General features: G+C 54.1%; 1 protein-coding gene across 1 annotated transcript; it reads right to left on the bottom strand.

Annotated features, from left to right (window-relative positions):
* Positions 1-1,373: 1,373 nt before the first annotated feature.
* Positions 1,374-14,551, bottom strand: CADM4 (cell adhesion molecule 4; the record flags this gene model as incomplete). The annotated part of the gene is made up of 9 exons (XM_081216817.1): positions 1,374-1,716; positions 2,224-2,352; positions 3,164-3,336; positions 3,735-3,825; positions 3,952-4,116; positions 4,536-4,670; positions 4,938-5,090; positions 5,398-5,544; positions 14,488-14,551. 9 exons carry the CDS (start codon positions 14,549-14,551, stop codon positions 1,607-1,609), a joined length of 1,167 nt encoding a protein of 388 aa, XP_081072943.1. The 3' UTR covers positions 1,374-1,606.
* Positions 14,552-21,940: the final 7,389 nt, after the last annotated feature.

Below are 21,940 nucleotides of genomic sequence, written 5' to 3' on the forward strand. Positions count from 1 at the left end.
GTTTCCTCATGAAAGCTTTGTGAAGCTAAGACCGGAGTCAACCTTTTTCACTTTGGGTTCTCAGTGCCTAGAACAGGATCAAGTTTGTGCTTAGTGCTAAGCTGTCTGGAACACCTAACATTTGCCTGTTTTATTCACCATGGCATCTCCAGCCCTTTGAGCAGCGCTTGGCACTCAAGTAAGGTCAATGTATTTCTGACTCAAAAATTAGAATCACTTGTCTAAAATGTAGATGAATGAATGAGGGGCCTGGAATGCCAGGCTAAGGGGCTTTGACTTGATCTAGAGATGAGGGGGAGCTAGGGAAAGACTTTTGAGCAGGGCAGGGACAGGTTTTGACAGGGCAAGATGTGAGTAATTGAAAGCTCCTCTGGAGATTGATGTTAGGGGTGGAGGTAAGCCAGGGGAAGGGTCCAGGCTATTGGGTGGGGATGGGGTAGCTCAGTGGCTACTGAAGAGACAAGACTTGGTGACTTTTGGCTGAAAGACTGACCAGAAAACAAACAGGTTTCTTGGAAGGGTGGAGGCGCCCTTGGAGAAGTAAGGACCCTCTCCTGGCCTACACCGTCCACCAGCAACCATCACCCTCCCTCCCTCCTCCCTCAGTTCAGCACCCCTCCCAACATGGTACAGCTCTGGGCAGAGGGACAGACACACAGCCACCCCAAACACTTGTTCTCTCCTCAGTTTAATGGTGGTTAGTGGGATTGCCAAACCCCCTCCCCGTTCCCCTCCCTGCCCCGTACAAAATGTGTGTGTGTTTATTTTTTTAAACAAGAAAAAGGGGGCAAAAGCCAGGAATGGGGGGGAGGGGGGCGCAATCTGATATTTTCATACAGATTTTTGATTTTTTTTTAATATATTATATATAAAACCATAGAGAGCAACGCACCCTCCCCCCAGACTCCTTTCCCCCTCCCCGGGGGGCCTGGAGGAGAGATGGGGAAGGCCCCCCAAGGAGTGGGTGGACAGAGAGACAAATATGGAAGGGACAGATGTGAGGGAAGGAGGTGGAGGGAAGGAGAGCCCAGGAGCCTGGGGAAGCGGGGACTGGAGAAAGGTTGGGGCTGTCTCCCTCATCGCCCCCATCAACGTTATGACACAAAGACACAGAATCCCTGTTTCCACACCCTCCCCCCACCCTTACCCCCACCGTGCAAACATGGCTTTGCAAAGAGGTGCCCAGAGCTCTGTGGAACTCCTCCAATGGCTGGCATGGGGTCTGGGACCCCCAAAGATATCTCTGTTCCCCTTCCCTGCCCACCCCACCCTTCCCAGAATCTGACCCCTCCCCACAAGACCTGGTTCTGCAGCCTAGGGGCCTTGGCCTTCCCCCAGTTATCTTCCCCCAACCCAATCCCTACCGCCCTCCCTGGACTTGGGGGTCTGGACCTTTGGCCCTTGCCCCCGTGGGGGACCCAGACCTCTGGGCCCTTGCTTCTGGCCCTTGCAGAGACCCAGGCATCCGACACCCCCATCCCTGCCCAAGCGTCTGAGGTGTTAGTGGTGGGGGGAGAAGCCCACCATCCCAGACTCTGGTAAATGTCTTTGCAGCTGGCAGTGGGGTGGACCCCAGCCCAGGCCCATGCCTGGGGTGGAGGTGGGGTCAGATGAAGAATTCTTCTTTCCTCTTGTGTCCATCGCTGCCATTGAGAAAGGCTTCTCTTGCTTCTCCCTGCTCATCCAGGCCACTGGCCTCATGGGTCAGATAGGAGCCTGAGGGGTGACAGACCCCGGGGCAGAGGCAACAGATAAGTGTGGACCCAAGAGTCAGACAGGGAGGCCGACAAGACATACCAGACGAAGGAAGAGAGAGAGACGGAACATACAGGGAGAGGGAATCAAGTCCAGGGAATAGCAAAACGGGGGCAGAGGAAGAGGTAAAAGCAGAATTAGGAAGACTCCAAAAGTTCACGGAAAGATCAACCCTTATCCGTTCTCTTGATAGTATCCCCTTGCTCCGCTCCCAACGAACTCAGCAATTAGAAATTCAAACGCATGGCCTTAATTCAGCTTCAACCCTTCACCTCTTTTAGGGTCCTGGACCAAAAGACCCGCCCCTTTTCGGGATCTGGGCCTCAGGTTTCAAATCCTGGATCTAGGTTCCTCGCCCTCCCGGCTCTACGCCCGCCCTCTTTCGAATCGGGTTTTAGGCCCCACCCCTTCCCGAACGCCACAACCAACCACACCCCTCGCTGAATTTGAGACCCCGCCCCCACTCACCCTTCTGCCGTACTGAGCACCAGACCATGCCCACCAGCACACAGATGATCAGAAACACCAGTAGCGCCAGGATGCCGCCCACAATGGCGTACGGCACCGACGTCTGAGCCTCTACCACCGCACCAGGGTCTGCCAAAGGGACAGGGGGCAGGCCCAGGTCATCAGAGGACGGTCCCAGCCCGGGCCAATCGCTGCCAATCTCTTAAACCATTCTGCACGCCAGGTCCAACCGCGCCCCCTTATGTGCCACGCCCCTCAAATCACTGCCACCTGGTGGCCCCTTCCCTTGGTGCCATTCTTAATGCTCCGCTTCCTCAAGGAATGCGTGTAGGTTTGTACAATGCCCGACCCGGCCCCCGAGTCATTTCGCTAACATCTACCTGCCTCCTCACCCCCCGCACCACCCCACCCCCCAGAGAACAGAAAGAACACATCCCTTTTCTTTTGACTTCAGGTCCAAGTCCCTCTCCATCTTGTCTGAAACGCTCCAGGTATTTAAAATGCTGAGCTAGGGCCCAACCACTCCAAAATTCCTGCCCCACCGTTATAGGAGCTAAACACATAACACTTATTTTGTGCTAGGGGCCTCCAACCGCTTTATATATTTAGCTCATATAGTCTTCACAACAACCCTATGAGGTAGGTGCTGTTGTTTATTTCCACTTTACCGATGAGGAAACTGAGGCACGAAGTTACCCGCAACAGGACGCTGCAGAACTGAATCTGAACCCAGACGATCAGTCTGGCCCCAGAACTATAAGAACTCCGTGGGCTTTTGACCCCCTGGAATCATTCTTTGTACAGGCCGGGGCCTCAAACACCATCCAATCCAGCCCGCCCGTTCCCAAGGCCCAGTCCCACACAGGACAGTGCGGACACCCCGGGAGGCCCCGCCCCTACCCTGAGCCCTGCCCCCAGGCCTGCCGCCGGGCGTCCTCACCGTAGACCACGAGCACATAGAGCGCCCTCGCGTGGCCGTGCTTGTTCGACGCCTCGCAGGTGTAGGTGCCATTATCCGCGGATACCAGGCCGGGCAGCGTAAGCGTCTCCCCGACTGCCTCGGCCCGCTCTGGCAAAGACTCATTACCGCGGTTCCAGCGGATCTGGTTTGGCCTGGGCGGGGGTATATAATGAGAGTTAGGGACGCAGGTGCCAGCACCCGATTCGGACGTCTCAGGAATCTAGACATGCCGCATCTCCAAATAAGAGGGTCCTTATTAGCCCTTTCCTTTCTAGAAAACCAACAGTCCTGGACCCAGCTTCCACCCATCACCAGGGTCTCAGGAATCCCAGCCTTTCCCCCAGCCCCTTCCACCCTGAGAATCCAGGAGTCCGGGACCCCACGGCCTCCTTCCTCACGATCTAGCTCCAGACCCCTCCTTTCTCAGGACTCAGAAGTCTGGGCCGTAGCCCCCTCTGTTAGCCCAGTCCCCTCTTTCCTGAGACACAGGTGTCCAGGTCCCCAGCCCTGTTCTCCTCAGGACCCTGGAGTCTCAGGCCCTAGAGCTCACCTGGGGTTCCCCGTCACAGCACAGGTCAGCACCAGCGTGTCTCCCTCCCTCACCACGGCTTGGGAGGCATGGATCCGGGCCGTGGGGGAGTCTGTGGGCAGAAGTGAGATGAGAGAGTGGCTGTCCGGGTCATCATGCAGACTAGGAACTCCCCCCGCGACAGGCGGCGGGGGTTGGTACACTCCCTCCCCCGGGTGCTGGCCCGCCAGGCACTTACACTGCACATCCAGCACGTACTGCGTCTGTTTGCTGTGTCCGGAGGGCAGCGCCTGGTTCTGCGCCTCGCAGATGACGATACCGCCGTCGTCCTTGCGGTCCACACGAAGCCGCACTGTGCTCGCCACGCTCCAGACCTTGCCATTTTCCTGGCTGCTGCTCACTCCTGCCAAGACCCGCCCATACACTGTCAGGTCGGGGGCGGGGGTTATGGCTCCGCCCACCGAAGGAGCACCCCACCCCCAAGCCAATCCCGAAGCAGGCTATTTGCCAAGCTCCGCCCCTTATCCACAGCCCTCGCCTCTACCTCTCCAAACCACGCCGTCCTCGAAAGAGGCCCACCACCCCACGTGGCTCTTCCCAAAGCTCACCCCTCTTTCACCCCACGCCCTCATCTATCAGTTCATTCAATAGCTATATATTGAGTGACTAGTGTCTTCTCAACCTGTGCACTCTTCTTCAGGCCCCGCCCACATATAAACCAGCCCTTCCCAAGCCATGCCTCCTGGAACGCCGCCTCTTCGTAAGTCCCGCCCTTCGCTGGCACCTCCCCCGCCCACCCCCATCCCTGACCCCAGGTAGTACCTTTCAGCTCCTTTCGGTCCCGGTACCAGCGCAGGACGGCGGCCGGGCGGGACCGTGGAACGAGGCAGCTGAGCTCCACCTCGCCGCCCTCCACCGCCTGTTCCCGGACCTCCACTATAGGATTCTCCGGGGCCACTGCCGCAGGGAGAAGGGGGCAAGGAGGAGGTCAAGGGAGGCACCAAGGTGGGCTCAAAGTAACCAGGCTGCGGGATTCCAGGGACCAAAGGGAACAAGGGTCCCAGGTGGCAGGGGTCAAACAGAGGCCAGAGGTCAGGAAGGCCGGCCTTATTTACTGGGACCAGGTGTCCAGGAGGTTACGAACAGCCAGGGTCAGGTCTCAGGATAAGGGACAAGCAGAGGAGAAAGGAGAAGGGATGGGTCTGAGGAGGGGGAGGCCGTTACCCAGTACAGTGAGCGTGGCAATCTGGTGGTGGGTATCCTCCGTGTAGAGCTGGCAGAAGTAGCCGCCCTCGTCCTCCAGGCGCGCATCTGAGAGCCGGATCCGTACCCGGCGTGGGGAGAACTCCTCAAGCTGGAAACGCTCATCCTTCAGGGCTAGAGAGTGAACGACAAGAGTGAACTTGGGGCATCCTGACCTCAGAAGTCCCAGCCTTTCTCCAGGAGCTTAGAGTGCAGCCCTCTGCCTCTTTTCTCCAACCATACGCATGCGTCTAAGGTGCCCACCTAGTTACTCCCTTGGGTACCCAGAACGTTTCATGCCCTCCCACCCACAGGATCAGGAGCCCAGGCCCCCGGCCCCCTCCTTCCTCAGACCCTGGAGTCCAGAGTCTCAGCTCTGTCCTCTGTCAGGCCCCAGCCCTCTCCTCCTTCAAGACTCAGGATTCCAGACCCCAGCACTCACCACGGGTACCATTGAAGAAGAGGGTCTGCCGGGCGGGGTTCTGAATGACAACTATAGATCCATCATACTGGTGCAGACGGCAGGTTATCTCGGCCACCCCACCCTCAGCCACTGTTACATTCTCTGTCTGTACTTCCTGGGCTGCCCCTGGACCAGCAGACAGAGAGACAGGATAGGAGACTCATTGAGGGGTGCAGTTCAGTCTTTGCTCTCTCCCTCTGTTCCTCGCCCATCCAAACCTCCAATCCCTCTCCTTTCCCTCTCATTCAGTTCATCACACCCAACACTTCCTGCAGGCTGGAGTTCGGGAGATGGAGAAAACCTGCCCCCTGCTCTAGAGGAGGTGCAGTCAAGATCCAGCGGAATATGCTCTAATGGGGGTAGCACAGGGCACGCTGGGAGCCCAGAGGAAGTGGAGACTAAGACCACCCAGGGAGAGGGGTGATCAGGGAAGGCTCTACAAGAAAGCTCCATTGGATCCACATTTTAAAGAGTGCACAGGAGTTCACCAGGTACGGGAAACTGCTATGTGTTCACCAAACCCCGTCTTTCACACCTGAGCACATGTTGTAACTTGTCTGTAGAGATGGCCACGATATTCTTCCCATCCCTGTATGTGCCCTTTGTGAGCTGACTTTGCTGCTCTTCCCATTAACGAAGCACTCTGACCCTGCGAATCTGGGGAGGCCCTGTGACTTTCTTTGAAGTCAATATCACTTTGCTAGAAGTGATATTGTATGAGTTCTGGAACCTAGGTCTCAAGAGACCTTGCAGCTTCCGTGCATGCCCTCTTGCTGCCCTGACACTGTCAGGCGAACATGCCCGAACCAGCTTCCTTGAGGATGAGAGACCACATGGAGAGAGAAGCCCAGCCAGAAGCCAGCACCAACTGCCAGCCATGTGAGTGAGGCCATCCCAGACCACCCAGCCCCAGTGGCACCACCAGGTGACTGTAGCCACATGAGTGACTCCAGGTGAGACCAAGAGAAGAAATACCCGACTGATACAGTCCAAATTGCTGACCCCCAGAGTCATGAGCAAAAAGCATAATTGTTTGAAGACACTATGTTTTGGAGGGTCTCTTAACACCGCTCAAGTTAACTGGTACCACACTCTATTAGGCTACATTTCCTAGGATCCCTTGTGCTTAGGTGGGGCCATGTGACTGATTTCTGGCCAATGGGCTGTAGGCAGAAGAGAGAAACCCCTCTTCCAGCCTGGCTCATTTCACTTGCAATCCTTCATACTGGCTGAATGCAGAGGACTCCCAAAAACCCAGAGGAGGACAGGATCACAAGCTAGAAGGAGCCCAGGGCCCTGACTTCCTGCCCCCTGTGACCTGCCTGCATAGGACTGTAGCATGAGTGAGAAATACACTTTTTTGTTAAGCCATTGAGATTTCAGGGCTGTTGTTACAGCAGTTAACTTACCCTGATCAATCCAACAGAGGGACGAGGTAAGGGGTTAGTGAGGGGGTGCTTCCAGCCAAGGAAACAGCGTAAAGCTCAAAGCTGAGATTCATCAGCATCATCATTGTCACTGTCATCTTCAAAACAACAATAACCATAATAGCTTCTGTTTATTAGGCACTTCCTGTTCCAGGCTTTGTGCTAGGGGCATTACCTATATAATTTCCATTTAATCACCACAATACCTGAACAAGGGAGGCATTATTATCAATCCCCAGTTTTTTTTTTCCCCAGTTCCCATTTTATAGATGAGAAAATTGGTCCAGAGAGAGAAAATGACTTGGCCAACGTCACAGCCTGAGAGTGGCAGAGGCAGTGTCTGCCTCCAGATCTTTCTGATTCCGTAACCTGCATCCACATCCATTCCTGGTTCTCTGGGTGAAAAGTGTCCAGCATTGGTGAGGGGCTGTGGGATGTGCTTATGAAGGGCCTCAAATGCCAGGCTAGGAGATTAGCTTTTATCCTGAAGGCCAGTGGAGAAACTGAAGCAGGAAAGAGCCATGATCAGATCTGCTTATTTACCTTTAAATGCTGGACAACTAGTGCTTCATGTCGCTTACATACTGTCTCATTCATTCATTCGAGCAGCGGGGAGGTTTTCAGGGGCTGGGTGCCCAGAGATGAGTCACATGAGGTCCCTGTCCTGCAAGGCCTTCAATATTTATGGGGAGGTAGACACAGATCACTGTAAAATCCCATCAGAAGTGGTACGGTCCCTGTAAGAGGGACAGGTCATCTGATTTGGGGGGCTGAGGGGCGGAAGAGATTAATTCTGGGGAGAGGAGGCAGAGACAGCTAGCTTCCTACCCAGCAGCCATTCTTCCCTTTCTCTTTAGAAAAAGAACCCTGGTCGTATTTTACGGTTGCCCTATATCCAGCAGAAAGAGAAATTTCCCAGACTCCTTTGCAGCTAAGTGAGGCCATGTGATAAAATTTTGTCCGACTGGATATCAGGAGAAGTGTCATGTGATAATTTTGAGAGGACTTTCTAAAGAAAGGGGATAAGTCCTTTTTCCACCAGGTCACCTTTATGGAATTAGGATGTGATAGAATTCTGGAACCAAGAGCTGGAAGGTGCCTGGGTCTCTGGTGATGACATGGAGCTGCCATAAAAGGCCTGGATGCCTACTGCTGGCTTCTTTTACCTTTGAATATAATCTTTGTGAGTTTAAGCCACTATTAGGGGTTTATCTAGTCCTTCCCAGAGTATCAATTTTAACATGTCCAATCCTTGCCCCAAATACTTTCCTTCCCACGTTTTCTCAGTCTCGGTAAATGTCACAACCTGGTTGCTCAGACCAAAATACCTAGAAATCATCCAAGTTTTCACCCTTTCCCTCACCTCTAACATCAGCAAGATCTATCCATTCTATTTCCAAAATATATCCCAAACCTGTTCACCTTTGGCTACCTCACCTACCATCACCTAGTCCAAGGACACCATCTGTTACCTGGTCCTTCCAGAGCTATTCATGAGTCTCCCTTCTTCCCCACCTGCCTCCCCGCCAGGCCAGTCTCAACACAGCCAGAGTGTTTACAACACTCTGAAGGCTGTCCATTACACTTAGAATAAAGTCTAGACCCCTTCCCTGGGTCTTCAAGGTGTTTGGTGGTGGCCCTTCTCTGACCACAGTTCCGACCACCCTCCTGCCACTCACTTCACTCTCGGCTCACTGGCCTTGATGTCCCTTAAACATGCTGAGCTTGTTCCCACCTCAGGGCCTTTGCACTGGCTCTTCCATCTGCCAGGAATGTTCTTCCCCCTGATCATCCCAGGACTGCCTCCTGTTCTCATTCAGGCCTCTGTGCCTCAGATCAGAGAGGCCTTTGCTCACTCCCTGTGCCTTCCCCTCCAGAACACTTCCTGTTTCGTCACAACTGTTTTATTTCCTCTATGGAAATTTCAGTGAAATTATTTTATTAATTTGCATACTTGTTTGTTGTCTGTTTGTCCCTCATCGCTCGAATATACACCCCATGAAGGCAGGGATGTAATCCCTTGGGTTTACTGCTGCACCCTAGTGCCTGGAAGTGTGCCTGGGGAGGCACATGCATGGGGATGTCTCTGGGGAGGCTGATGCAGGAATCGCACGAGTCAGGCAGGATCTCATTTCATCCTCACAACAACTTTCTGACATCACATTATTCTCATCTTAAACGCCTGGGTGGATCCCAGCTGGACCACTTGCCATCTGTGTGACCTGGGACAACTGGCTTAACCTTTCTGAGCCTCAGATGCCCTGTCTGTGAAGTGGGGATGATGCCAATGCCTGATTCACAAGGATTAGCCCAGGACCTGAGGCTCAGGGAGCCCTCTGTGCAAAGCTGCTGTTATTATAACCTCCGGAAACATGCCCATCCACCTGAAAACTGGCCCATCCACCTGAAAACTGGCCTGCCTGCACACTCTGGCACTTTAAAAAAAAAACCATCTTGAAGCCTATCCGTGGATCCTGGACCTCAGGACTAGCCCAATGCTAGCCCCCCATTTTATAGATGTGGAAAACGAGGCTCAGGGGTCCCAGGCAAGTCAGTGGCAGAAACTCAACATCTCTTGGGAGCCCTCAGGACCTCTGGGTCTGCCCCCCCAAATGTATCCCCTGCTCTCTGCTTGAGGGTGCACATGGGGTGAGGGTGGGGGGCTTTTGTCTTATTCCCTCCCCCTCCTGAGGAGTCAGTAACCAACAGTGTCTGTGCCTGGAATATTAATGTCCTAGGAGCTTTTGTTTCGGGGTTGGGGGGTGGTGAGGCAGGACTTTCTGGTTAGAGAGGGGCTGAGCTTGGGGACTGGGGCACTGGCCCTTTAAACTGTGTTGACAGCCTGGAGTCGTCATGGGGATGGTGCCTGGAAAAAGGGACTGGGGAGGGTTCGGGGAAGAGTGGCTGAACAGGTGATATGTAGAGACCCAGAATCCAGCACTCTTCTCCTTTAGACCTGGAAATCCAGCCCCCCCAGCTGCCTCCTCTCCCAGGATCCACGAGTCCTGGTTTCTAGTGCCCTCCTCCATCAGGATCAGGAATCGGGGTCCTCAGCATCTTCTTCCCTCAAATCCAGAAGTCCCAAGCCCTCAGCCTTCTCCCTCCTCAAATCCAGGATTCTGGGCCTCCAACCCCCTCCTCCTTCAGGACCCAGGAGTCTGGGGTCCAGACTACACAGCTGGTGGATGTTTCCACGGAGACTAAGCCGGGTGGGAGGAGTACTTCCTGGGTCCTGAGTCAGCAAATACCCAAGGGAGTCTCAAGGTCACAGTTCCGGGAAGGTCACAGCTACCACCTCCATATCCTCTCCCCAGGGGGCTTGTGGCATCATGCCTCCTTCCCCCACATCCTCCCCTAGGGAGATGGTACATCCCTGCATCCTGACCGAACCCCCCCTCAGCCCCCCATCAATGGCGGAGTCCGAACATCCTCGCACAAAGCATCAATTCTTCCCCAACTCAGCCTTGTGAAGGCGCCTGTATTCGCAGGACCTAGGCATCAGGGTCCCAGCCCCTCCTCCCTCAGAAACCTGGACTGGGACCCCCAGCGCCTTCCTCTCTCAGGACTCAAGAGTCTGTACCCACCCCACCCTCCATCAAGACCTAGGAGTCTGGGACCCCAGCCCCCTTCTCCCTCTGGACCCAGGAGTTTAAGCTCCATTCCTCCCTCAGATCCAGGAGTCTAAGACCCCAGGCCCTCCTCCCTCAGACCCAGAGTCCAGGCCCCCGGCCCCTCTCCCCTCAGACCCAGAGTCCAGGCCCCCAGCCCCTCCCCGCTCAGACCCAGGATCCAGGCCCCCGGCCCCTCCCCCCTCAGACCCAGGATCCAGACCCCCGGCCCCTCCCCCCCTCAGACTCAGGATCCAGGCCCCCGGCCCCTCCCCCGTCAGACCCAGGATCCAGACCCCCGGCCCCTCCCTCCTCAGACCCAGGATCCAGGCCCCCGGCCCCTCCCCGCTCAGACCCAGAGTCCAGACCCCCGGCCCCTCCTCCCTCAGACCCAGAGTCCAGACCCCCGGCCCCTCCTCCCTCAGACCCGGAGTCCAGGCCCCCAGCTCCCTCCTGGGAACTTCTGACTCCAGCTCCACAGTCCTCAACCCCCAGAACCACAGCCCGGCTCCGCAGCCCGCTCGTCCTCCTCCTGTCTGCGAAGCAAGCATCAGGTGGGGGCGTAGGGGTGCGTCAGCAGCTCACACACAAAGTTCCCCCTGTGGTCCCCACGTTCCTGGGATACTTAGAGCTCCCTGGATTCCGGGCCTCAAGCCCAGCCAGGGGGTAGGGGAGTCCTCCGGAGGTTCCCCCTGGGTGTGGAGTCAGGGGAAGAATTCCTGCTTCAGGAAGGGGGTGAGCCTGCACTGAGCACCTACTGTCCTCTCCTCCACCCCCAGCGCCCTCTATTTGCCCCCTTCCAGAGGAGCCCGGGCTCTGCAGCCGCCCTCTTGCCCCACTGGGTGCCGGCTGAGGAGCCTTGGTGCCCCGTTCCCAGAGGACCTATGGGCCCGGGGTCTGCACAGGCAGGAACCAGTGGGTGCTTGTGTCCTGGTGCCACAGGCCAATGGGTGCTGGCGCGTCCAACGGTCTCCCGGCCCCCCCCCCCGCCCCTCACCCCACCCAGAGAGAGAAAGCTGCCTTTGTGTTCCCCAAGACGGGGACAGGCCAGGCTCACACGACATTAACCCACCCCAGGCCCCAGCCCTGCTGCGTCTAAGGTCTTGGAATCCATCGCAGAACCTGACCCCCGCTCCGGGGACTCCGGCATTCGGCTCATGGGTGGGTGAGGATCAGTGACAGAAGCCTGTTTTCAGAGTGGCTGGGCAGGACTTTAGGAGGAGGGAGGGCTGAGTCACTTGGGAGGGAAACACTCGGGATCAACAGACTCTCCCTCCACAAAGCCCCCCAACTCTTCATAGCTTCTTTATCTTCTCTTTGGATCTGGAGATCTGTTTCCTCCGCTCCTTTCTGTGCCATCCAGTTCCTGGCCTGGGGGTCTCTGTTTCTGCCTGTGGGCATCTCTGGGCAGGCAACCCATCTCTCTCTCGCTTCCTCTTGCCCACCCACCCTGGACCCCTTCCTTCTCTTGGCATACATCTCACCAGCCTCTGCTGGTATTCTTGGTAGATGAGGGAGCCAGGAAAGAGAGAATACAGTTTTGAAAGGGTGTAAATGAACCCCATCTTCCATCCCCACTCCTGCTGGCTGGGCAAGGTGAGAGGGGAAGCGGAGTGACGAAGAGGGAAACGTGGGGACCATGGACAACTCCTACAATCTGGAGGCCAAAGCCATTCAGAGATAACCAGAGAAAAGGAAAGCATGAAGGGTCCTCTGAGATCAGGTACTCCAGCTGCCTACTCCATGCTTTACAGAAGGGGAAGTGAGGCTCAGAGCAGGAAAGGGCAGGGGCTGACCCAGAATTACATCAGAGAGGCCTGGCTCCACAGTGCTTCCCATGACACCTAGCTCTCTCCCAACTTGTTAAGTCCCACACCATTTTATTTAGAGAAAGTTTATAGAAGGGATTAGTGTACCAGGAAGCAGTGACTTTAAAACCAAACAAGGGACAAGCCTGTAGAGCTACCTCCCAGAAGTGCTGGAGAAAGGATGCTCGAACTGGGAAGGTGGTCATCTTAGGCTATACTCTGATTCTGAGAATCCAAATTCCCACGATTCTAAGCCGTCAAGATTCTAGATGTCAGAGGTGTCAAGATTCAGGATCTCCAAGAGGTCAAGGTTTCAGAATTGTGAAGATATCAGGAGGCTAGAATGCTAATGCCAGCAAAGATCTAGAACTTTAAAGGTGTCAAGATTCTAAAGACTTTGGGATTCTGGAAGCCTAAAGATGTCAACGGTTCTAAAACACCCTCAGGTTCTTTGTTTACTGGATTCGTTGGTTCTAGGAGTCTATGAGCCTGGGTTTTAGTGCCTAACAAAGAAAGAAAGAAAAACAAAATTGGATGGAGATGTAACTAAGGTACCAAAGTGCTCATCTGGGAAATTGTGGCATGTCTGCCACAAAGAAAGGAGGTAATGGTGAAAGTTTTGAAGCGATGGCAGAAGACTATAAAAGAAAGCAAGGTGGAGGGTGACAGGTCCACTGTGCCCGTCACCTTGCTCCGAGGAGAGGAGAGGGAGGCTCTGCCTCAGACTCGAGTGGGGAAGGTGTCACTGCACCCAACTTGCCAGAAACCTCTTCAGGGGTCCAAGCTGCAGTTCCTTTCCTTTCAGGTCACTGAGTTCAACATCCCCACTTTACAGAAAGGGAAACTGAGGCCCCGAGAGAGGAGGGTGCTTGTCATTGGCTACCCTGGCAAATGGCAAGAGCCAGGATTTAAACCCAGGCAGGCCCCCACCCCTGTGCCATCTGGTCACAGCTCCCAAATTTCTACAGGACATACGACCCTCCCACTTCTGCTCAGCCACCTCCCAGTCATCCATTCCCCCCAGGAGTGGCTTCCCCCACCGGGGACGGGGTGACCTGTGGCAGGTACCAGGCACACACAGTGTGAGAGCGTGAGTGTGGGGCTGACATTTCCTGACCTTGTCCTGGATCTCAGGGTCACCCTATCTTGGAGGTCTCCAGCTTTTCACTGTGCGTGATAAGGGTATGTGGAGGCCTCCCTGGAGGTCCTGGAGGGGGCTTCTCTGTAGGTCGTGGCCTGGGTGTGTGAACGGGTGGGGAGGGGCAGCGTTTGGAAGGCGTTTGCTGAATCCACGTGTGTGTCCACATGCCAAGGTTCCCCATACACATTTTCCCTCCAGGGCCCTTCAGGATGCCCTCCCTGACTCAATTCCTCTTCAGGGGCACAGAGGGATAGAGAGATGGAGAAACGAAGGATGGCAATGGGGGAGCCCAGGGTGGAGGATGTAAGGGTAGAAAGGAGAGGCGGAGAGACAGGGAACAGGGAGACAGTGGGACAGAGAGAGGGGAGAGAGTGGGGAATGAGGGAGACAGGTGATAGAGAGGGCTAGAGAAACAGGAATGACAGAAAGGGGACAGAGAGACAAGGGAATGGGACACATGGGGGACAGAGAACCAGAGGTGACAGTAAGACAGGGACAGAGAAGGAGAACGGGGGCAGAGAGGGAGGGCAAAAATACAGGGGGACAGAGAAGGGAGTCGAGAGGATGATGGGGGGCAGGCAGAGTGACCCAGTAAAAAGGGACAGAGACCAAGGGACAGATGTAGGGGACAAAGACAGGATAGAGAGCTGGGGGACAGGGAGGCAAGGAGAAAGGGGGACAGAGAGGGACAGTCTTGGAGACTGAGGGACAGAGGACAAGGGTAGGGGGACAAGGAGAGAGACTGAGGGACTCAGAGACAGGCGGACAGGGGGACCCAGAGACCGGACAGAAGGACAGCGGGGCCGGCCCCGAGAAGGCTGGCTTGGGGTTGGACTGGGGGTCTCGGGCCCTTTGTCCCGCCGGGATCGGGGCCTGTGCGGGGTTGGGGGGGGCTGCGGCACGACGGCCGGGGCCCGCGCCCCCTCCCCCGCTCCCGGCTCCCGGCTCGCGGCTCCCGGCCCGCGCTGCGCTTTGTCCCGGGGAGGGGGCCCGGCCCGGCCCCGCGCGCATTGTTCCGCCTCTGCGGCCCCGCGGCCGCCGGGCTGTCACTGCGGCGCGCCCCCCGCCCCGGCCCCTGACCCTACCTGGCCCCGCCGCGGCCGCCCACAGCAGCAGCAGCGGCCACTGGAAGCGCCGGGCCCGGCCCATGGTGCCTCCGCCGCCGCCGCCGCCGCCGCCGCCGCCGCTGCTCGCTCCCGGCCGGCACCTGCACCTCCCGCGCTGCCCGCCCCGCCCCGCCCCCGCGCCCCGCGCCCCGCCCCCTGCCCGCCCGGGGGGCGGGGCGCCGAGGCCGGGGCGGGGCCGGCGCAGGGAGAGGCAGGGGGACGCGGGGAGGCCCCAGACAATGGGGGAGAGGGCGCCGCGAGAGGGTTGGGGGAGCCGGACTGAGGGGAGGCGCCGGAGAGCTGGGGGTCCGCGGGCGGGGGCGTGCAGGCGGCGTGTGCGAGCACGACTCTCGGCCAGAGAGTGCGGGGGCTGGGTGACGGCAGAGGGGGTGGGTGATGGAGAAGAGGGGAGCGCGTGCAGGGGGTGTGTGAGGGGGAGTGTGTCACGTGCAAGGTGAGGGTGCTGTTGGAAGGGTGCGCCACGGTGCGGGTGTGTGTGGAGGGGAGAGTGTTGAGTGAGGATGTGTGTGAGGCTGTGTCCAGGGAGGGGGAGTTTGGTGGGAAAGGTGAGCGTGAGAGGTGTTCAGTGGGCAGGTGGAGGTGCTCCGTGGACAGGTGGGTGGAGGTGAAGGCGGGGGCGTGCACGTATTCCAGAGGGGGAGTGTAGGTGAAGCTGTGAGCGTGGAGGGAACGGGAGTGGGCTATGGGAAAGGTGACTGTGAGAGGTATTCTGTGGACAGGTGAGTGTGAGGGTGAAAGTGTCATGTGACAGCCTGTGAGCTGAGCCACTTTGAGAGGAAGGCAGCAGCTTGTTGTCTGGGCAGGTCCAGGATCTCCCAGGGCAGGGCTAGGCTGGGCTGGGGTCAGGTCTCACCCTCCCTCCTGTCCTCACCAGAAACTCCGTGTTTCTGCATCATTCCCCAGAGGGAGAGGCTCCGGTGGACCCCTCCCAGGCCCTAGCGTCTAGCTTCCCCACCCTGTTTCTCTGCTTTTCCAGCCCCAGTCTCTCTTTGTGTCCCTGTCTCTCTATGTGTTCTCCCCGCTTCTCTTCCATTGTTGGTGCTGACTCACCTCTCCAGACTTGAGTCCCTTCTCACTCCTGGGAGGTTGAGTCTCCCTGAGCCCACTTCTGTGGGACCTTGTAGACCTGGTGCAGGATTATCAACCTTAGGACCCAGGAAGAGTGAGAAACCATGGAAGGTAGGAGACCTCAACCTCTCCTACCACCGTTTGACAATCAGGGAAACTGGGATATGCCAACTATGAAAATCCTTGCTCTTTATCTCCATCACTACCAAAACATCCTACATCCAGGTCCTCCAACAGACTCCAGCTCCCGGCACCTCTTCTGTCTTCAGTGCCGAGTTCTCAGGACCCAAGCTCCTGTCAACCTCTGTATCCCCAGGACCATGGCTCCCAGCATCCCTTCTGTCCTTGGGACCCAAGCTCCCAACAACCTCTATGTCCCCAGGGCCACAGCTCCAACTGATTCCTTTCCTTTTCAATTCTCAGTTTACCTTTCTGTAAACTGGGGAAAGAGGTGTCGTGCTGGATAATCTCTAGTCTTCCCAGGGCTCACATTCTCTGTGTTAAGATAAGTGGGAAAGAGGTGTCCAACCTGGATTTGGGATACTGGGTTAGGGGTTAGCTAAGGGTTATCTTTCCTCCCAAGAACCTATAGGTCCCCTGCTCGAGGCTTTAACCAATGTCTCCTGCTGCAGCTGCAGGGCACCCTGTGGGATGTTGGTTTGGTTCTCATCTGTCTTTTTTTTTTTTTTTTTTTTTTTTTTGCTGTACGCGGGCCTCTCACTGCTGCGGCCTCTCCCGCTGCGGAGCACAGGCTCCGGACACACAGGCTCCGCGGCCATGGCTCGCGGGCCCAGCCGCTCCGCGGCACGTGGGATCTTCCGGGATAGGGGCACGAACCCGTGTCCCCTGCATCGGCAGGCGGACTCTCAACCACTGCGCCACCAGGGAAGCCCTCATCTGTCTTTTTTGGTCCCACCTTTTCTTCCACCTGACGTGGTCCTGTCCTTATCCTACTCCAGGGTACTTTATCCATCAGGGTTTTCATGCCAGTGACAGAAAATCCAACCCAACTCGGTTAAGAAAAAGAGGATTGGTTCACATATAAAAAAGCCTTGGGGGCCTTCCCTGGTGGCTCAGTGGTTGGGAATCCGCCTGCCAATGCAGGGGACACGGGTTCGAGCCCTGGTCCGGGAAGATCTCACATGCCACGGAGCAACTAAGCCCGTGCACCACAACTACTGAGCCTGCGCTCCAGAGCCCATGAGCCATAACTACTGAGTCCACATGCCACAACTACTGAAGCCCACGCACCTAGAGCCCGTGCTCCGCAACAAGAGAAGCCACCACAATGAAAAACCCGCGCACCACAACGAAGAGTAGCCCCCGCTCACCGCAACCAGAGAAAAGCCCATGTACAGCAACAAAGACAACGCAGCCAAAAAAATTAAATGAATAAAATAAAAATAATAAAATAACTTTATTTAAAAAAAAAGTCTTGGGTATGACTGGCTTCAAAATGGTCTTTCCTAAGGGTAAATAGTCCCTTCATGTTGCAGGATGGCTGGCAAATACCTCTGGGGCCACACTTTTCCCTCACATTTGGAGAGGGGTAGAGAGAGAAAAAGACAGACTGAGAGAGTCAGACTGTGGGAGACTGAGCAGAGGAGAGACTTGAAGAAGCTCCCTCAGCAGAGTGAGGAAATAGTTTTCCTTAGAAGTCCCCCCAAAAACCTTCCATTGTGTCTCATTGGTCCAGATGATGCCACCTGCTTATCACTGAACCAATATCAATGACCAGGGGATGAGATTAAGCTGGTTAAATTAGATATGAGGCACAGGCTGCCCCTACCACCAGGTCAGAGGTGAAATTAGATTTCTCAAACAGAAATAGACATTGGGGAGACAACTGCTGTGCCTGCTATTCTGGGGGGATGGGTTGCACGCCGTGGGTTGACTATTCTTGAGTTTTTGAGGTCTAGGGATGGTTCAGAGTCTGTTAGTTGTTTTCTCAGCATTATTCTGCAAGATAATTAAAATATATATTGGTCTCTGCCCCTGGTTCCTGGCACGGAGCTCCTGAAACCCTCGTAGGTACGTAAGTGATAAGAACACCAGGAGAATCTTTTGTTCTAATATTTAGTCTTTGACCCCAGTTCCCCACACAGGGATCCTGAAATCCTTGTAATTTCTTGGGTGATAAGAGTGTCTCTTGTTCTAATAGGTGACATTTGGGGGGCTCCTGGATAAGGGCTGGTCACCAAAAAGACCAAACTATGATTACAAGCATGGACTTTTCAGCCCTGATCCCCATTTTCTTGAAAATGGAGTTAATGATCCATGATGCCTACGTGATAAAGCCTCCATAAAAATCCCAATAGTATGGGGTTCGGGGAGCTTCTAGTTTGGTGAACACATGCAGGTGCTGGGAGAATGACATGCCCAGAGAGGGCATGGAAGCTGTGTGCCCGCTGACACATACCTTGCCCTATTCATCTTTTCCATCTGGATGTTCTTCTGTATCCTTTATCGTATCCTCTTATAATAAACTGGTAAAGGTAAGTAATTGTTTTCCTAAGTCCTGTGAGCCCCTCTAGCAGGTTAATCAAACCTGAAGAGGGAGTCATGGGAACTTCTGATTTGTAGCCGATTGGCCAGGAGCACAACTGGACTTTCAATTGTCATCTGAAGTGGGGACTGTGGGACTGAGTCCTTAATATGTGGGATCTGACGCTATTTCCAGGTAGGTAGTGTCAGAATTGACCAGAAGGTGTCACAGAGAATTGTTTGGTGTGGGGGAACGCCACCCCTACATTTGGTGACCAGAAGTGTTGTGAGTGTGGTAGTAGTGTGAGAATAAAGGAGACAGACACACAGGAGAAAGACATAGTAGGGAAGAACTGAGTTGTTCCCTATACAGGAGGAAGACTGGGTGGGTGTTTTTTCCTAATACACATTCCCTCCTCCTTTGTTGCTTCCTAAGAGAATCCTGATTTTGTTCAGGCATCAGCCTTTCTTTAATAGCCAGATGATGTGCAGGAAGCCCTAGGAGTAGGGTCTGAATATACTTTGCCAAATATTGTGGGTCCATGCCCCTTTCTGTGAATGCTATAGGCATGGGGGTATGAAACAAATCAGGCGAATAAAATGTGGGGAGGGCAAGTCAGCCTGGAAGTTTTGGGATAAGCTTTCTTTGTTTTAAAAAATACACCCAAGAAGAGATGGCCCTTTGTTATTGCTTCTGAATGTGGGTGTGATGTCTGGAACTGCAGTGGCCATCTTAAGGCCATGAGGTAGATAAGCTTGAATGGATCCTTCAGGACATAATGGAAACATTGAATAAGTCAACCCAGGAACTGCCCTAACTCCTGAGCTCTTGTTCTGTGAGATAATCAATTTCCTCTTTGTTTCAACCATTTTGAGTTGGGTGTCCTCTTAAATACAGCCCTGCCTACCATATTGCCTGTGATTCACATAGAATACATGGAGGCAGCCCTGCTTGCAGATTAAAACACTGTAAGCGGTAGTTTTCTTTTTTGATTGCTCCCCCATCCTTGTGATAGGATCTCTCTCACAGAGGTTGTTTTCTCAGCTCTGGCCAAGTGGGTTGTTTACCATGAGAATTGCCTGACCAGTGGATGCCTGTTTACAACCTGAACAACTGTATGTGGTGACTTTGATGTAAACTTCCCTGGCCATAGCAGCGGAGGTCGTAGGCAGAGCCCTCACCCAAACTGGACCCCACCAGAGAAGAGTCTGTCCGTTAAAATTTTAGAACCAGACAAAAGTAGTTCTTGACATTTCAAGGGCATATTTAGCTACTATGCTTGAAGCAGAAGGTAGTCTGTGAAGAGACAAAAATAAAGTGAAAGCCCAGCCCATGAGGGAAACCACACACTCAGGGTAGGAGAGAGAGTGACACAGAGGGACAGAGAGATTTTGCAAAACAGAGACAACATTGATTTCACACAGCTTTTCAATTCTGTTTCTTGTCCCTGGTGCAGCCCAGAGACCTAGCTCTTGCTTGGATCTAAACTTCCAATAAAGCTGTCGTTTTTGCTTGAGTCAGCTTAAACAGATTTTATTTCTTGCAACAGAGATCCCTGAACAAAAACTTGGGAGCCATTAACTATGAGGTCCTGATCACAAGGTCTGGTGTAGAACATTCTGAGAAATGTATCTCTAGCCTCACTGTCTGCACCATGGGACATGTATTTCCATCCTTTGATCCCCACAGTAGGGCATCATAGGAGATGCAGTCTTAGCCTCCAATCTCTGCCATAGGGTCTCCTGGGAAGTGCAGCCCTAGCTTCAATTTCTGCTGTAAGGCATCATGGGAAATGTATTCCTTAGCCTCCAATCTCTGCTGTGGGGTATCATGATGGATGCAATCCTAGCCTCCACTTGTCACCCAGGGGAGCAATCCGAGGGTTCCTAACCCACACTTAAACTCTCTCTATAAAACATGTACACCTATCTTAGGCAAGGAGGTAAGGAAGCCACCCCCACCCCTCCCATTTCTAATAAAAACCTCACTCTGGGCAAACTTGCAAAAAACCTGACTGTATCTGTATTTTCTAGCTGTGTTTACAAGACAGGAACAAGAGAGCCTTAACCATAAGACATCGGCATAAGCTGACTGAACTTCAAAACTGGGATAAAGGTTGCTCTACAGCTCATTACCATCTCATTGTAATAATAAGATCTCTGCCCACCGGGCCATATTGGTTCAACCCAATTCCCACCCAGACACTCAAGGGCCGAACAAGGAAAGAAAAAGGCATGAACTGCATTCTGGGAAATCACCACTCATTTCCATGAATCAGGATGACAAAAGACCCCCATCCCCAATCACCTTTTTCAGCTTTTTCTATAAAAAGCTTGTCCCCGGTTGTAATCAGAGCTTCCCTTCTCCATTCTTGGGCCATTGAATAAAAACCTGTCTTGCTGGCACCAAACTCAATTTCGTTATTGGCAGAACCTGAGCGGGAAAGAACATCCTGAAGGACGGGGTTGAGGTTGGGTGGGAGGCGGGGCCTTGGTTCCGTTAGGGCCCCACGATGGGGGGCCTCCCATCTAATTCAGTAACACAATTTCTACTGTAGGGCATCACGGGAATGGTGAAATTAGCCTCAATTTTAATTATGAAGCATCTTAGAAAAATGTCATCTTAGCCTCATCTCTGCCTTAGGGCATCATGGGAGATATAGCCCTAGCCCAGGTTTTGTTGTAAGGTCCCACAGAAGATGTAGTCTTTCCTTCCTTCCCTCCCTCCTTTCTTCATCACCTGCCATGTCCTGGGCGCTAATCTAGGTACTGAGAATACAGTAATGAGCAAATAGAAGGGCTTGCCTTTTATGGAGATTCTAGCGGGGAGAGTTAGCAAAAAAACAGACAAACAAACAAGTGACTGTTTCAGCCAACCATTGCAGCATAACAAAATACTCCAAAACTCAGCTATGTAAAACCACAACCTCTTTATGTTTCTGTGGGTTGGGAATTTGAGCAAGGCATAGTGAGATCAGTGAGTATCTGCTCCACAATGGACTGGGGCCAAAATGGGCTGGCTTGAACAGTTGGAGATGGATGGGCTGATTCATATCTGAAACCTTGGTGCTGGCTGTTGGCTGGTGGTGTGGGTTGAATTGTGTCCCCCCAAAATATGCTGAAATCCTAACCCCCAGTTGCCATGAATGTGACCTTATAAGGAAATAAGATCTTTGTACATGTGATAAGTTAAGATGAGGTCAAACTGCGTTAGGGTGGGCCCCTAAATCCAATGACTGGTACCCTTATAAGGACAGAGAGATTTGGAGACACACAGCCATATTCACAGGAAAGAAGTTCACGTGACAACAGAGGCAAGGACTGGAGTGATGCAGCCACAAGCCAAGGACAGCCGGGGACTGTCGGCAACCCTCAGAAGCTAGGAAGAGGCCCGGAAAGATTCTTCCCCAGAGACTTTAGAATAAGCATGGCTCTGCTAACACCTTGATTTTTTTGTTTCTAGTATCCAGAAGTCGAGAGAATAATACATTTCTGTTGTTTGAAGCCATTGCATTTGTAACTTCGTAGTAATTTATCATGGCAGCCCTAGGAAATGAAAACAGCTGGGTTTCTTGGGTCTCCTGCACATTACATCTGCTGGGGTTGCCATGTCCAGGGTAGCTCCTTCACCCACTTGGCTGGTGCGTGGGCTGAGATGGCTGGAACATCTGGGGCTCTCTTCATGTGGCATCCACGCACGAGTAGCTTGGGTGTCCTCAGAGCATGGCAGTCTCAGTGCAGGAGGACTCTGACCCAGCAACCAGCTTCCCCAGGGTTGGATGGTTTCTGAAACCCCTGGCCCAGAGCATGGCATGGTGTCACTTCCACCACGTTCTCTTGGCCAAAGCGGTCACAGAGC

The sequence above is a fragment of the Mesoplodon bidens genome, assembly GCF_964165515.1.
Source record: "Mesoplodon bidens genome assembly, chromosome: 18".
In the NCBI taxonomy this organism is placed as follows: Eukaryota; Metazoa; Chordata; class Mammalia; order Artiodactyla; family Ziphiidae; genus Mesoplodon; species Mesoplodon bidens.